The sequence below is a fragment of the Lepisma saccharinum genome, chromosome 22 (genome assembly GCF_977018435.1).
Source record: "Lepisma saccharinum chromosome 22, izLepSacc3.1, whole genome shotgun sequence".
Lineage (NCBI taxonomy): Eukaryota > Metazoa > Arthropoda > Insecta > Zygentoma > Lepismatidae > Lepisma > Lepisma saccharinum.
The window spans coordinates 5,273,409-5,287,749 of NC_139250.1; the positions used below are offsets into that span (position 1 = coordinate 5,273,409).

The following is a 14,341-nucleotide window of genomic DNA, read 5'->3' on the forward strand; positions in this document are numbered from 1 at the left end:
CAACAGAAACAGGAAATATTCACCAGTGTACCCTACAATAACATTTAAGTATTGGATTTTTGCTAAACTGAATTAATGAAAATGAGTTCCTTTTTTTGTATTCACTCAAACATAAATAAAACATAAAAATTATGGCACAGACATATGACATAACATCTCACCTTTAAAGAAGGTGCTGAAAGTGTCGACCTCCTTCCTGTAAACAAAGTCGAACACGCCGTTCCATGTTAAGGGCTGTCTGGCATAGTGTTTCTGCGCTAATGTTCGCAATTTCAGTGATAATGTTTTGCTTCAACATTTCCAGGGATGTAGGGTTGTTTGTGTACACATGTCCCTTTAGGAAGCCCCACAGAAAGAAGCCAAGTGAAGTTAAGTCTGGAGACCTCGGAGGCCACAATGCCTTTGAAATAACCCTATTCGCAAAGAAACTTTCAATCAGTGCCATACTGTCATGCGATGTATGGCATGTAGCACCATCCTGTTGAAAATAACCCTGTGTGAGTTCAATGTCGTCCAAACTTTCAACAAATTCCATGAATATTGCCCTGTACCGCTCTGTGTTCACTGTTTTATTGAATAAGATTGGACCCACTATACGTGATGCTGAGACAGCGCACCATACCCCAACTTTCTACGAGTGCAACGGAATTTCGATTACACTATGTGGATTTTCAGCTGCCCATATCCGTGTATTCTGAGAACTGACATACTCAAAGAGATGAAACCAGGCTTCATCAGTAAACCACGTTATTTTCAGAATATCAGGATTACGCACAATAAACATTAAAAACCAATTACAGTAATCTACATGCTTAACTTTATCTGGATTTTTCAATTCTTGAACAGCTGTAATTTTGTACGCCCTTAGTTTCGCAGTTTTCGCTGCCTTTTGACATTTTGAATAGCTATAGCCGGTTTCTTGTGACAAACGACGGAGAGATTTCTTGGGCGACCTCAAGAGTCGAGCACTGATATCTTCCACAACACCTGCCTGCGGGGTCCGATCCTTCCCTGTCTCACACAGAAGCGATCCTGCTTCCAATTTCTTCACTAGCGACAATATTGTGTTCCTGTCTGGGGCAGAACGTGAGGCAAATTTGTTTCTAAATGCCCTTTGCGTAGCAACAACAGAATCAGTTTTCCAAAAACTTTTCACGATAAACACACGTTCCTGCAAGGAGTACACCATTCTTACTGTGTGTCCTGATCACAATAACGCAAGTTTTCAGCACAACAAATATGCAAAAGCACACAACTTTCCAGAACAACAATATAACAGCTCAGTTTCCTGGTTATTGTTGACAATGACAACGGTGCTATCTACAGGAGGAAACTTAAACCTCCGCGCTGCATCCAAACCCCCAGACCATATAGACGCGAAAGGTACACTGGTGAATATTTCCTGTTTTTGTTGAGGCATGGGCGATATTACCCGGGATGCATATAAACCGATAAACATACTCCAATAAATCTCCCATCCTTCCTTATTCATTTGCCACAAACCGCATGGAAATAATACTTCATTTACAAATTTTACACAACAAAGAAAACCATGAGTTTTAAAAAAATCACCCTGTATATCCCATAACATTTGTGATTTGTGTTTGTAGATGTATTTCGAGTCTGAGTATGTGAAATTGCAATTGTAAACTTTGCACTTTAAATTAAATATATTGAATATGTATGTAAACCATTTAATTTAATTAGATTTTTTGGATATGTTGGAATTACAGAGACACTTTATATTGGAAATATATTTGTACATGTATGTGTGTGTGTGGATGGTGAAAGGTGGTAATACATAAGGTTGAAATAGAGAAAACATCTGCTTGTTTGCCTTGAAATCCGAGAATTATAGTTGAATTTTTTCATGGTCCTAGAGTGGCCATCCTGGAATAGATTAGATAATACTGTAAGGAGTCAGGTCATTCTTAATTGAACTTACCAGAAGACCTAGAGTAGTTGCTGCAATTTCACAATGTTACCAGAGTGCAAACAGCACCTATTAGCAATAATCAAGACTCAGTATTACCTTTTACCTGTCCACCCATTTTTATTTGAACTTTTTGGTAAGTTATGTGAACATTATGGTTTATGCTGATATTGCACCTGAATCTTCGCCATTTTCTGTCAATGAGCCACCACAGAGCTATCAAACCAGCATCTAAAGCCCGACTGGTCAAGGAATGAACTTCAGGAAACTCAGACTTTTAGCCTCCAGTTGCGGGAGTTTCAAGGGGGGAAAGCTGTGTTGCTACATGCCTGGTTTTTGTCCAGTGTTACACGACACCATTTGCTTGCTACGCAGCGGCAACCATTAGGCTTTGCCTTGTAGAGGATGCCATCTGTTTCAAGAACGACTCGAAAGGAAAAATTGGGCAATGCAGAATACCATGAGATTTTCCCTCACCACGGCAGTTGGACAAAGCCGATTGGTTCAGAGGTTCATGTGACCCTCCCTGGCTTTCAATGAAACAGACAAGAATTGAATTTTGAAGTTTATTCTTTCACCAAACCGGTTTTACCTGTGCAATGTTCCTTTTTGCTTGTTGTTTCATGTTGTCACCGTTTACTCTGGTATCATCAGTATTTAATGTAACTTTTGCTTGCTCAGTAGCACAAAAGAAGAAAACCAAGAAGTTGAATAATGATGCTAAACCGAAGCCAGCAGCCAAGAAACCAGGCCCCAAGAGGAAAAAGAATGTTTCTGATTCAGATGAGGACACGTTTGATGATAAGCCCAAGAAGAAGGTAAGCTATTCTTTAAATCATGGCTCTGTGTGATTATACATATGAGGAAGAGGGAATACATATATGATATGGGAGTTGCATTGTAGCTAATAGACATAATTTTAAACAGAGAAGTGCTTCAAACAGTTTCTCTCTATGGTGGGGAGCCAAGATATATTTAATATACCTTTCAATTTAATGCGTAAATTGCATATTCAGAGCGAAAACTACTGATTTATCATTGTCCTTATCTGTAGGGCTAGTGATAAGGGGGTGGAGTACACTATTATTTTTAGAGAAGAGTACAAGATAAAACAAAATGCATGCAGTTTATTTGCTAGAAAAATATATATATTTTAGGGATGGGCCGATATGAAATTTTGGCTGATAACAATAAAGTACTGATATAAAATTAGAAATGGTCCTTGAATAACCTGAAATGTTCATTGATCTCCTTAATAAATGTGTGTTTTGAGGTGACTGCAGTGCAAGAGAAGCTAAATATTTAGACATTTACTTTTTAGAAAGAAGAGCATGGAAATTATCCATAAAAATTACAACAAAATAGCAGAATTTTGCACTAAATTATCATATATTTATCGATATATCTCATCGGAAAAATAATCGCTAATTTTACCGATAAAGCGATACACCGATATGCCTATATCGGCCGATTCCAATAGAGTACCGATTAATCGGTCCCATCCCTAATATATTTGAAACTATTTTAACAGATAAAGTTACCTCCTTCATACGAGGCGTATTCGGAAAGTAAGTACCGAAAGGGTGTAAAAAATAAAGTAAAATAGTTTTGTACCTTTTTTATTTTCATTACATTCTACAGACCTTAAACTACTTTTCTACGTAGTTTTCACCATTGTTCAAGCATTTGTAATAGCATGGCACTAGTTTTTGTATCCCATCATCATAGAATGTTCCAGCCTGTGACGAAAGCCATCCATGCACTGCTGCTTCGACGTAGTCATCCTCGTCGAAACGCTGACCAGCAAGAAACTTCTTCAGATGAAAAAAGAGATGGTAGTCACTTGGTGCCAAGTTAGGGCTGTTGGCGGATGAACAAATTGTTCCCAGTCGAATGACGTGATGACATTTTGAGTTTGTTGGGCCGTATGCGGACGAGCATTGTCGTGAAGCAACACAATGCCTTCGCTAAGCGTTCCGCATCTTTTGTTTTGAATTGCAGGACACAGTCAGATTAATATGTCACAGCAGGCATCTTTGTTGGTGGACTGTTCTCTAGGCAACAATTCAACCATTCTTGCATTGAGAAAACAAATCACAGACTGGACTTCACAGTTGTGGCCCGATTTGATTTTCTTGAACATTTCAAACCTTCAGAAAACTACGAAGAAAAAGAATGACCTGCTCCCACGCGTGCCTGTGGCTAACTAATGGATGAAGGACGTCAGCGAGAACTCACGCGGTTGCGACTGCATTGCTACAGCGGCAATATTTGCAAACGGTACATGCTTGTGGCAAAATTAGTTTTCCATCTGTGATAAAATGTATACATTGAAGCCAGGGGTGGACAAAACTAAAATAATTCAAGTGCTAGCTAATTTTTCTCAGGAGCAAGCCTTTTTTTTTTTTTAATTTGTTTCAGATATGGGCTTCTTAGCCATGAATCCAACTAAGATAAAGTTACACATTTTTAAATATGATCTTAAAACATTTAATTTATTAATTCTTATGTTGGCCACTTATGTTTTACTAACTAACTAATTCTCTAGCCTTCTTAAACCCGAAAGTGTTTCTGACACATTTGGGTGTCTTGAGAAACAGTTATCCCTTACGCCCCTCAAAGCCAGTGAGTCCTATAAAAAAGGACAGTGTGTACAGGTAGCAAACAACTAACTGCTTTTCCTAAATATTGGACAACATCTAAAAAATGAGGTCTCCGAAAGAAATGCCCTTTGAAGCATTTTGCATTTGAAAAGCGGTTATGAGTTTTCCTTAGTAGTTAAAATATTCATGGATCAAATAACAGTTTCATAAGAAAAGGTCACGTGAAATGTAAAGTAAATATCTAAACGAAGTGCTTTTAAAAAATAAAAACTTCCTTTCTGAATAAGTTACCCAGGGGAAATGATGCATTAGCGTTCTAGTCTCCCTCCATACGTTACTAACTTACTCTCTAGCATTCTTAAACCTGAAGGTTTATGGCTGCAGCAACACAAGCCTTCCAGCTGTCCCTATCATTGGCAAGATCAATCCAAACTTTCATCCTTACCGATTTCCTTTAGGTCAGTCTCAACGTTATCCCTTCATCTTCGTCTTGGCCTTCCTACAGGTCTCATACCATCAGGTTTCCCAACAAGACTCATCTTTGCTCCCATTCGTGCCAAATGGCCTGCCCACCTAAGTCTTCATTTAATTATTCTAATAATATCTGGACACACATACAAATTATGCAGTTCCTTCTTTACTCCCTTTTACGTCCAAATATTTTATTAAGGATTTTATTTTCAAATACTCTTAATTTTTGCAGGTTCGATACCTGGTGGAGGCACATGGTGGTTCGGATCCCACTTTAAACTGTAGGTCCAGTCCCGATTAGCCTTACTGTGCATAAAAAGGACTTAAAACACCAAATCAATCAATCAAACTCTTAATTTTTGTTTCTCTTTCCATGGGAATAAAATAGGTGAAAATACCACTATATGTAATGTAATTTACTGTTTTAAATGGGATTCTAAGTGGGAGAGTTTAGCTAAGATATAGTGACAATCTTACATTTTAATTGCTCTATCAATCTGATCAGGAAAACCTAGAGAAGTAATGGAATTTTGTTCCTAAAAAATTGCAGACATTGCTTTGCAATTTTATGAGATTGGTAGATTTATTAAATTTTATATTGGCAAAAATTTCTTAGCAGTCCATTCCTAATATGTATTATTAATATTCACTAATGAAGTTATGGTTTATTTTTTCGCGTAGTTTTTGCTCATGATTGATTCCGCCATGTGTCTGGTGGCTTCGTCAGGTGTGTACTCGAGGTGGCAAAATCGATCACAAGCAAAAATGGAACTGTAAGTTTATTACTGAACTACCTCTCTCCACGTAACTGCCAAATGGATATCTTCAGATACGATGTACTATTAATGCGTCAATTTGCATACCATATGTGCTTGATTACAGAGAAACTTTGTACTCACATTCTCCCTTGACAACCCAGGTATCTATGATGCAAAGTGTGAGTGCAAGGCTCATTACATCGGCAGATCAATAACGGAGAGAATTCAACAGCACCTAACAGACAGAAAAAGTACATGTCAAACCCAAAATGCACAATCTCATAGACACCAAGATCTAATTTGCTGCACTTTCTGACTCTCTTTGCTCTACACAGTGCAACACCAACTCTTCTACTTCGTCATTTGGTGTCTGCACCGTTTGCACTACATTCTAAGCGGTGTAGCATGTGGTGTATGATCACGTGGTGCATGCTAACTAATCATATGGACATTTAAAGCCGCCTACAGGCATTTGTTGAATCTTCTGAACTGGAACACCGCTATTTGTCTAGTTGGTCGAATGTCATTTCCTTGTACCAGCCTTACACCGGGAAACACCTCCACTTCCAACTCCAACTGAACATCAATAGTGGACAAGGAATGGATTCCCGTACTGCAGCAATTAACACAGGTGAATGGCAGGCAACACAGGCACCTAGCGAGTCGAGGAACAAAAAACAACAGAAACATGCCAAGCAACAATGCAACAAGTGGAAGTAGCCACCGAAATTGATAGGACAAACTAAAAACAGCTTTGTGGAAAACGTACTAAGTTTCTCTGTAATTATTTACTACGACACCACGGCTTTCATTTCCCAAAATATGAATAAATGTTTAATTATTTCATTTCAGCAAACCAAGGGAAAAGGAAAGAAGAAAATCACTTCGGACAGTGAAGGTGACTTTATGGATGACTCGTTCGATGAATCGCCCTCCGTGGCTCCTAAAGATCGAGAAGGTGGCCGAGCCAGGAAACAAATCAAGTACACATTTGACTCCGATGATGTGGAGTCTGATTTCTAAAGAACGAGTTAGTTTACCAATTTTCTGCATCTCAATGCAGATTCCCGTCACCTAACATTGCTACAAATGTACGTGAAAGTGGATGTGTTTGTGAAGTGGTGATTCATATTTTTTTATGAATGATTGATGTATTGCATGTAGTGGCTAGTGAGGAGTGGTGTGCAAGCACGGAGGACCATCGTCATTTCATAACTGCTTCTCAAATAAACAAATGCGTTCGATTTGGTTCCGTGCGAGTAAATTTTACAATTTATTTTTAGCAAGTGGAGAACCGAGTTGTACTTCATAATAATTTATGGCATGCTAATGCAAGTAGCCCAAGTGAATTAGAAAACTTTCACCAGTGTGTGGTGAGTAGTTTATCATAGGAATGGATAAAGATGAGGAACATTTTTTTTTAGTTTTAAAAAAGCAAAACAGCTAATGGATCATCTTCAAACAGTGCAGCTTTATCTCATTTTAACTATTGTTTAAGTTTGGTTTTAACTTCAGATAGCATTTGCAATTTTTTTTGGCATGTACTTTGAAAATATACTTGTTCACTGTCTTAATGTTCTTTTTTATTATTATTAGTAATGATGATGAACATTTTTCATGTGAGCATCATCCAGCAATGTTCTCCTGGATTGTGTATTGAATGTTAACTATATCTTATCAATCTGAGTAAGCTGACAGTGATTAGTACTAGGTTAGTATTGGTTATTTAAAAAAAAAAATAACTTTAATGCTCATAGTAACTTTTGATTAGTTGTTGTGTCTTGTATCTGTTATAAAACACAGTTCAAATGTTCCACTTCATGTTATTATTTTTCTTGGCCTCTGCTTGCTGTCTGTGTTACATAAAAATATATTACCAGGTACAAAATAGGTGTTCTGACAGACCAGAAATCATCACACATTTTCAAAGTTGAAAAGAAAGAACATTTTTTTTTTTTTTTGAGTCTTTTGACCTGCATCGTCTCGATTTTTAATCAAATTGTAGGAAAATGTTCATGAACATGGACAAAATTTGCTGTAGCAAATAAAAAAGGTATCGTGAATGTTGCTGAATTAGTGTGTAGTCCATAAAAAAGAAAATGGCTCGATTTTACAACTTTTTTTTTTCTTTTCTCCATTCCAGACTACTGGGTAACATTAGATGTACTAGTGAAATAAAAATGTTTGGTACATTTTAAATCATTTTGTATGTAAAGATTTCTTGCTTGGAGACTATTTTCTGTCTGTGCTTTCTTCTGAACTCTTCTGTGAATAAGAGCCCTCAATGTGAACCTGAAATTTTGATAAATAAACAGTTTCTGTAAGTTTGGACAATTTTTAATGTATTTATGCATGTTGGAAGTGTCCTGTGAAGGATTTATTGGTGTATCATCTTGAAGGTTATTTCCATTGAGAAAGAACTATGCTGGTACCATTACCAGTACATCACTTCCAGGAGTGTATCATTTGGAATTAAATTGCTATGAAGTTCTTGTATCTTCCGAGTTATGCAAGCTTCTGCATTATGTTGAATGATGCATTATATGTGGGTTGCAGATTTAATAGTGGCAATTATTTTAAAGTGATACAAAAGAGATACGAGGGCTGCTGGAAAAGTTTGTGCAATCAATATGAAAAAAAGACGTGAAATTCTGGGAATGGCTTTATTGTTTTTCAAAGTATTCACCCTTAAGATCAATACACATTTGCATACACGCAAACCAATTTTGAAAGCATTTTTCCACTCTGAAGCTGATACCTCGGAAACTGCTGTTCAGAATGCATCATGTTATATTTCATGTGTGGGAACAAAAAGTCATCATTAGGTGATAAATCAGGTGAGTATGGACAATAAGTCATTAATTCGACATTTTTACTGGACATTGTTTCAGTATTAAACTACATTTGAAATCATAAAAAATCATTGCCCGAAAGTGTTCACGAGAAATTTCCATTCTCATACGAAACTACTACTACAAACTGCTGTGAAAAATAAACAAATATAATTTAAACATAAAAAAGGTCTATTCTTCCGATTTTTATAATAGTGGAACACTAGTGCCACTGTTGGTGGTAGTTTGCAGAAACTTTTCCAGCAACCCTCGTACCTCTGCGAAACTCTGGAACAGTTTGGAAGCGAATGCCACGAAATCAAATCAGTCACAGGGGCTTAAGTCTGGGTAGCATTCACGAGAATCACCGTAACTTTCACATTAGTGGGCTTCTGACTACACAACTTTAGACCGCCAACTCCAACGATACTCTATTCCTCTCGTCACTGCGCATGCACCTATTGTTGCAAGTAAGATTCTATTTACTGGGAGGTAGGTTAGGTGCCAAACTAACGGTTCAGTTTCATGGTGTATATACAGCAGTGTTGCCACTATTAAATCTCCAACCTGCGTACAATGTAGGGATGGCCAAATTCTGATAAAATTTTATCTGGATATTCGTTAATTTTCTATCCAGATTTCAAATATTCAGATATTGGATTATCCAGATATCCAAAATGTGTTCTTATCTGGGCAGTTTTAAAGTTTATTGCCTTCAATTTGGCAACCCTGTAAACTGGACATCAGCCGGCCGATGCTACTCGGAAGGAACATGAATGAACTTCCAGACGTAAAAAAGTAATAATTTTATGTAGTCTATTCATCCCGTAATCAATTCATTTGCTCAAATTGTATTCGCTAGTGTATTCATAAGTAAAGCAGATTGTTATTAAGTTGTTAGAAACATAAATTACATTTCTTGTGCCCCATACCAGCATTTCACGGAGCATTCTGTACTTTTCATATGTGACTAATCATAAAATATAATAAATATCCAATATTGATGTCATTAATATTCTTAATTATCATGTGCAAAATAAATTAGCCACGTCAAAGAGCTATAAACATGACATAGAGGTTTAAAATATGTTTACGCAAAAAGCAAATTCCATGCTGACACTGAGGCACCACATGCTAAGCTTTTACTTGTATTAAGTACAAGGGTTAAACTAAAACATCAAACAAAAATTCGGGAAACAATACAAACTCTTAAGAGCATAAAACTGCTTAACCTAACAAAAACTGTAGAACACAAAATCACTAATTCCTTCACTGTAACATATCTTTGCAAGAGAAAAACAACGGAAATATAACACCTAATTTCTAAACCATGCGAAATTATCCACTTTCTCTCAGAGAGTAGACAGTCACCAGCACTCAGCATTATTTTAGCCTTGTACATATATGGGCTATATGCAAACAAAACAAATATTTATATATATGCACATCGTAATTACAATGTACTGTCTTGAACAAAATCTTGGCAATTATGTCATAAGACTGCTAAAATTAAGACGTACAGAACTATGTACATAAGATTTATTTAAACTGAATGTAACACTTGTTCATGCTGGTTTATCACATCCACAACTACTTTGTACGTCTTAATTATAGAAATTTAAGGCCAGTGTGTTCGATCTTCCATCATTCCAAAATGCTAGCAACTAAAGTAAAGGCAAACTACACATTATTATAAAGTTCCATACTGCGTATGAAATCTCTTGCGTTTTCTGCTTATTTCCAGTTATTTAACGGCAAATTTATATTTATATTGTTAATGTATGTTTTTTTGCACTTACATCGTAATATCAATCTTCTGTCCAGATTTGGAAAAGAAAAACATTTTACACAGATTCCCTTATTTCTTTGAGTCAACATCAATTTTGCTATTCGCGCCCATGCTATGTAGCTTCATGTTTAGGCCAGCGAGACAGTGTTGCCAAATTTAAGGATTCCGGCCTTTAATAAAGCGGGCCGTGGCTATCTACATATTCTTTTATTTCTCATTTTCATATTTCACTATGGATTTTCTGTAAATCCTTCATCAATCTGTTCTCTCCGAGTTATATGGATATCCATACTATCCAGATATTTGGATTATCTATTATATCCGGAATGGATATCGGATAATTTGAAATCTGTATTTTATGGCCATCCCCAATACAATAATGGTACCAAAGGGCTGTCTTCCATTCAATTAATATTTCAAGTGGTTCAAATTGTAGTTTAGCCTTGCTATGTGTGTACACATTTTCTTTGGCAAATTCTTCCTGATGTCTAAAAGAACATGAAATTTGTCCTGTTGGTAATTTTTAACAATAACACACCATCACTTTTATAGCTTTTTATTTAAAAAATTAGATTTAAACAAAATTATAGTTTTTGTTAGGTACAGTAGTTATAACAAATGAATATGTAGAATTATGTAACAAAACAGTGTCTGGAACTTCCACGAAGCACTTTCTTCCTGTTTGCAATGGATGTAATGTAGTTACTGGTAATTACATATAAAGCAAGCATTGTTTGTATAATTCAGTTATGTTTACACTTTCAAATTGTCAAGTATGGGAACACATTGTGTTAACACTGTGCTGAAAACAAAAGAAGAAAGAACCTTCAAAATATTTTCAGTGGCAGCTTTGCAAATGAAAGTTTAAATCATCTTGCATAGGTTTTTTCTTTTGTTATTTTAAGGGATTCCCATGGGAAACATTTATTTTAAATTGTCACACTGCACGAGAGTATTGGCCAATGTACTCATTGAAGTTTGTCGATAAAAATTACTGTCCATAAATTTTGTGTAACTTAGTTCAAAATTCTGCTATTTTGTTAGTAATTTTGTGGCTCTAAAGGTATAAGTCATACTCCCTGGGTTTCAATTCAATTCAAATTTTCTTTATTGAAGGCGAGGTTCAGCCTGTGGCTGTTCTCCCACCTAACCCCATAAATTAAATGTCTAAATGCTTTTAAAAGTGCAATCTATGGCAGTCATCTAGTTATGTAATAACCCATGGTGCAACAGCCCATTGAGAGCCTAGGCCTACCTACCGACTGCCGGCCTCACTCACTCACCCCTCTTGCGATACACCTCTCGCAAGCAAATAACTTTGAATATCAGGCTTCACATAGCCTATCTACGATCCTTTAATCTAAACAATCGGGTGTTTGTACGATGTGGTCCATCCAGTTATGTGGTGAAGGCATGACTCGAATCTGGGACCCCGTGCACCATAGTCCGATAGCCTAATCATTTCATAAAAAGGGCCTGAGTATGATAGAAGCTGGAAAGAGCTTCTTTCAAGCAAATGCCACTCCGATCTTCAGCGGATGTAAAAATAATCCGCTGATACAAATTCTTCCGGAATCTCAGGAAAGATACTGCAAACACAGCTTTACGCTGAAAGCACCGTTATTGAGAGACGCGGTCTCTCAACGGCTGAAGTTTGAATTTTGTTTAAATAGCTCGGGAGAATATTTCTACACACAGTCGGTACTGAAATCTATCGCGTGCACAGTCGGTGCCTCGGAATTATACAAGTTGTTGAACTAAGAAAGTTATGGCGTGAATAGTTTTTGCCTCCGACTTAAAGTCTGATTACGGAACGTTACAAAAGGAGTTTTAGCGAGGAGTAGTACACTATCGGAAAGGAGTTTTATTTCAGGAGAGTTCATCAACGAACCAGCGAGTCGATCGTCACTTCGAGATCTACAGGTAACGAACGTTCCTCTATCCTTGTTTTTCATTCTCTCACACCCCTGCCAGACCAGTCAATTGTAGTATTTAAAGTTAATCGTGAGTGTTGTTCTTATTTCACAGGGCTAGCCCTCCTTGTTTGGTTAAGTGTAGACGTAGCTCTTCAGAGCTATATCCCCTCTTACGATACACCTCTCGCAGCCAATTAACTTCGAATATCAGGCTTCACATAGCCTATCTACGATCGTTTAATCTAAACAATCGGGTGTTTGTACATGGTGGAGGTGAGGGTGTGTGTACGATGTGTGCTCAGCAGGATGAACCCCCAGTCATTGTAGGTTTCCGTGACCGGGTTACGCCACTCATTTGTAGCTCCCTAAATTCCTCAGGATGGTGGGTGGCAACCGGTCCCATACACAGGCCGAAATCTCAGGAGAAAAGTTGTTACGCTTTCCAAGAAACTTTAACCTGTGTGCATCCAGAACCTGAGGCCCAAAGCATGACACCTTAGATCACAAGGCCACGGTGTGGCACACCTAGTTAATTATATTAAAGAACTGAATGAACCATTTAGGCTGTTTTGTATAAGTATCAGTAAAAATGTCAAATCTGTCTATTCCTAGATTAAAAATTCCTTGAAAGGCCACTTGAAAGCATAATAAAAGTGCGGGGGTATGGCTTATTAGAAATACAATTTCTTCCAATATTGTACCATATTCAGTTACGGAAATGTAAGAAGTTAAAACTTGACATTAATACACTACATTCTCAAAACACACACACAAAGTTGTCACTTCTATTCATCGAACGAACTGTTAATAGCGATTGCTGTTTCTGTCCGAATATTTTCCGGAATATTTGCTGACGGAGTAGCGATCGCTATAACGGTCATCTGCGTACTTGTCTTCTGCTTTGTAGTGGATTTCAGGGGAGCCAATGTTCTTCTGCCAGTGATGAGTCCAATACAAATCCTGTGGATTTACGTCTTTTGGGGATTTGGCATCTTGGCAAACAACCACACAGTATATTAAGCTGCCAATCAGTGTGAGGAAGCCAAAAATAAGGAACACTATTCCTAGAACCCTGAAATAGAAAATAATTTCAGTCATTATAATGAAATCAATACAAATGTTATGTCCTATGGGATGTCTCTACACTAGTTGTAACCTTGTCCCTCAAAATTTATTCTAGTTATGACTTGTTAAGTGTAAATAATTCCCTAAAACTTAAAAATTATTATCCCCCCTCCCCCTCCCTGAAATCGAACCATAAGTAAACCATTCTCTCATGGGCAATGTGAGGGGGGTCAAACTTGTCAGTCAATACTCCCACCCCATGAAAATTGGTATCCTTCACTTACAATTAGAAAAAAAAACCTCGAGCTGTCTAGTCAGTAGGGTTATCGGACTGCCATGAGGGAGGGTTTGATTACCGGGGGTGAGTGATCTAACGAAATTTTTCAGGCTTTGTCCCCGCATAAAGTGGCTCTGGGGCTCACCCAACCTCAAATCAATGGGTACTTGGGATAAAGATGGCTGAGCGTGATGCTCCAAAATGGCCAAGATCAAGAATGTGTGGAGCCGTGGAAAATGCAAGAATCTCATTGAAACTTCATATTTTCATATTCTTCCACTTGATCCAAAGATAACTAGTTCCATGAGTGTTCAAAACTCAGTAAATTATATTTGTATTTAAGAAGTCAAATAGATAATGCTTATGGTTAAAATTCTCCCCTAACATTCAAATATTATTCTTGAGTAAGGTGTATAAAAGTTAATAACAAAATTGAATGATTATTCATTTCAGTTTTGTAACTTGTGAAATTTAAAAAAAAATAAAGAAAAACAATTGGTTAGATATTCACTCATCTGGTGGATTGAGTAGGAAGAGTCTCCCAAAGAATATAATAATTAATTGAACAGTGGTTATTATTAATTTAAAATAGAATGAATCGCTATATCATTGTTTCTATGATTCAGCTTTACGCCAAACACCCCCTACAAAAATTTCTGCGTTCCCTGCAAAGTTCATTAATATATTGACACGTCTGC

At 37.0% G+C, this 14,341-nt stretch overlaps 2 protein-coding genes across 5 annotated transcripts in view; one reads left to right on the forward strand and one right to left on the reverse strand.

Moving 5' to 3' along the window:
* The window catches only part of Top2 (DNA topoisomerase 2), an 85,436-nt gene extending 77,347 nt beyond the window's left edge, over nt 1-8,089 (forward strand). For 3 of the 4 annotated variants that reach the window (XM_083143535.1, XM_083143534.1, XM_083143532.1), the window contains exons 27-28: nt 2,615-2,751; nt 6,618-8,089. In XM_083143535.1, coding sequence (XP_082999661.1) covers nt 2,615-2,751; nt 6,618-6,788 — 308 coding nt within the window. In that variant the 3' untranslated portion in view covers nt 6,789-8,089. The remainder of the gene's footprint in view (nt 1-2,614; nt 2,752-6,617) is intronic. The other variant, XM_083143533.1, reaches the window with a different exon arrangement.
* A 2,838-nt stretch (nt 8,090-10,927) lies between these two features.
* The window catches only part of LOC146004697 (uncharacterized), a 29,720-nt gene continuing 26,306 nt past the window's right edge, over nt 10,928-14,341 (reverse strand). The window contains exon 4 of the mRNA XM_083143647.1: nt 10,928-13,373. Coding sequence (XP_082999773.1) covers nt 13,106-13,373 — 268 coding nt within the window. The 3' untranslated portion in view covers nt 10,928-13,105. The remainder of the gene's footprint in view (nt 13,374-14,341) is intronic.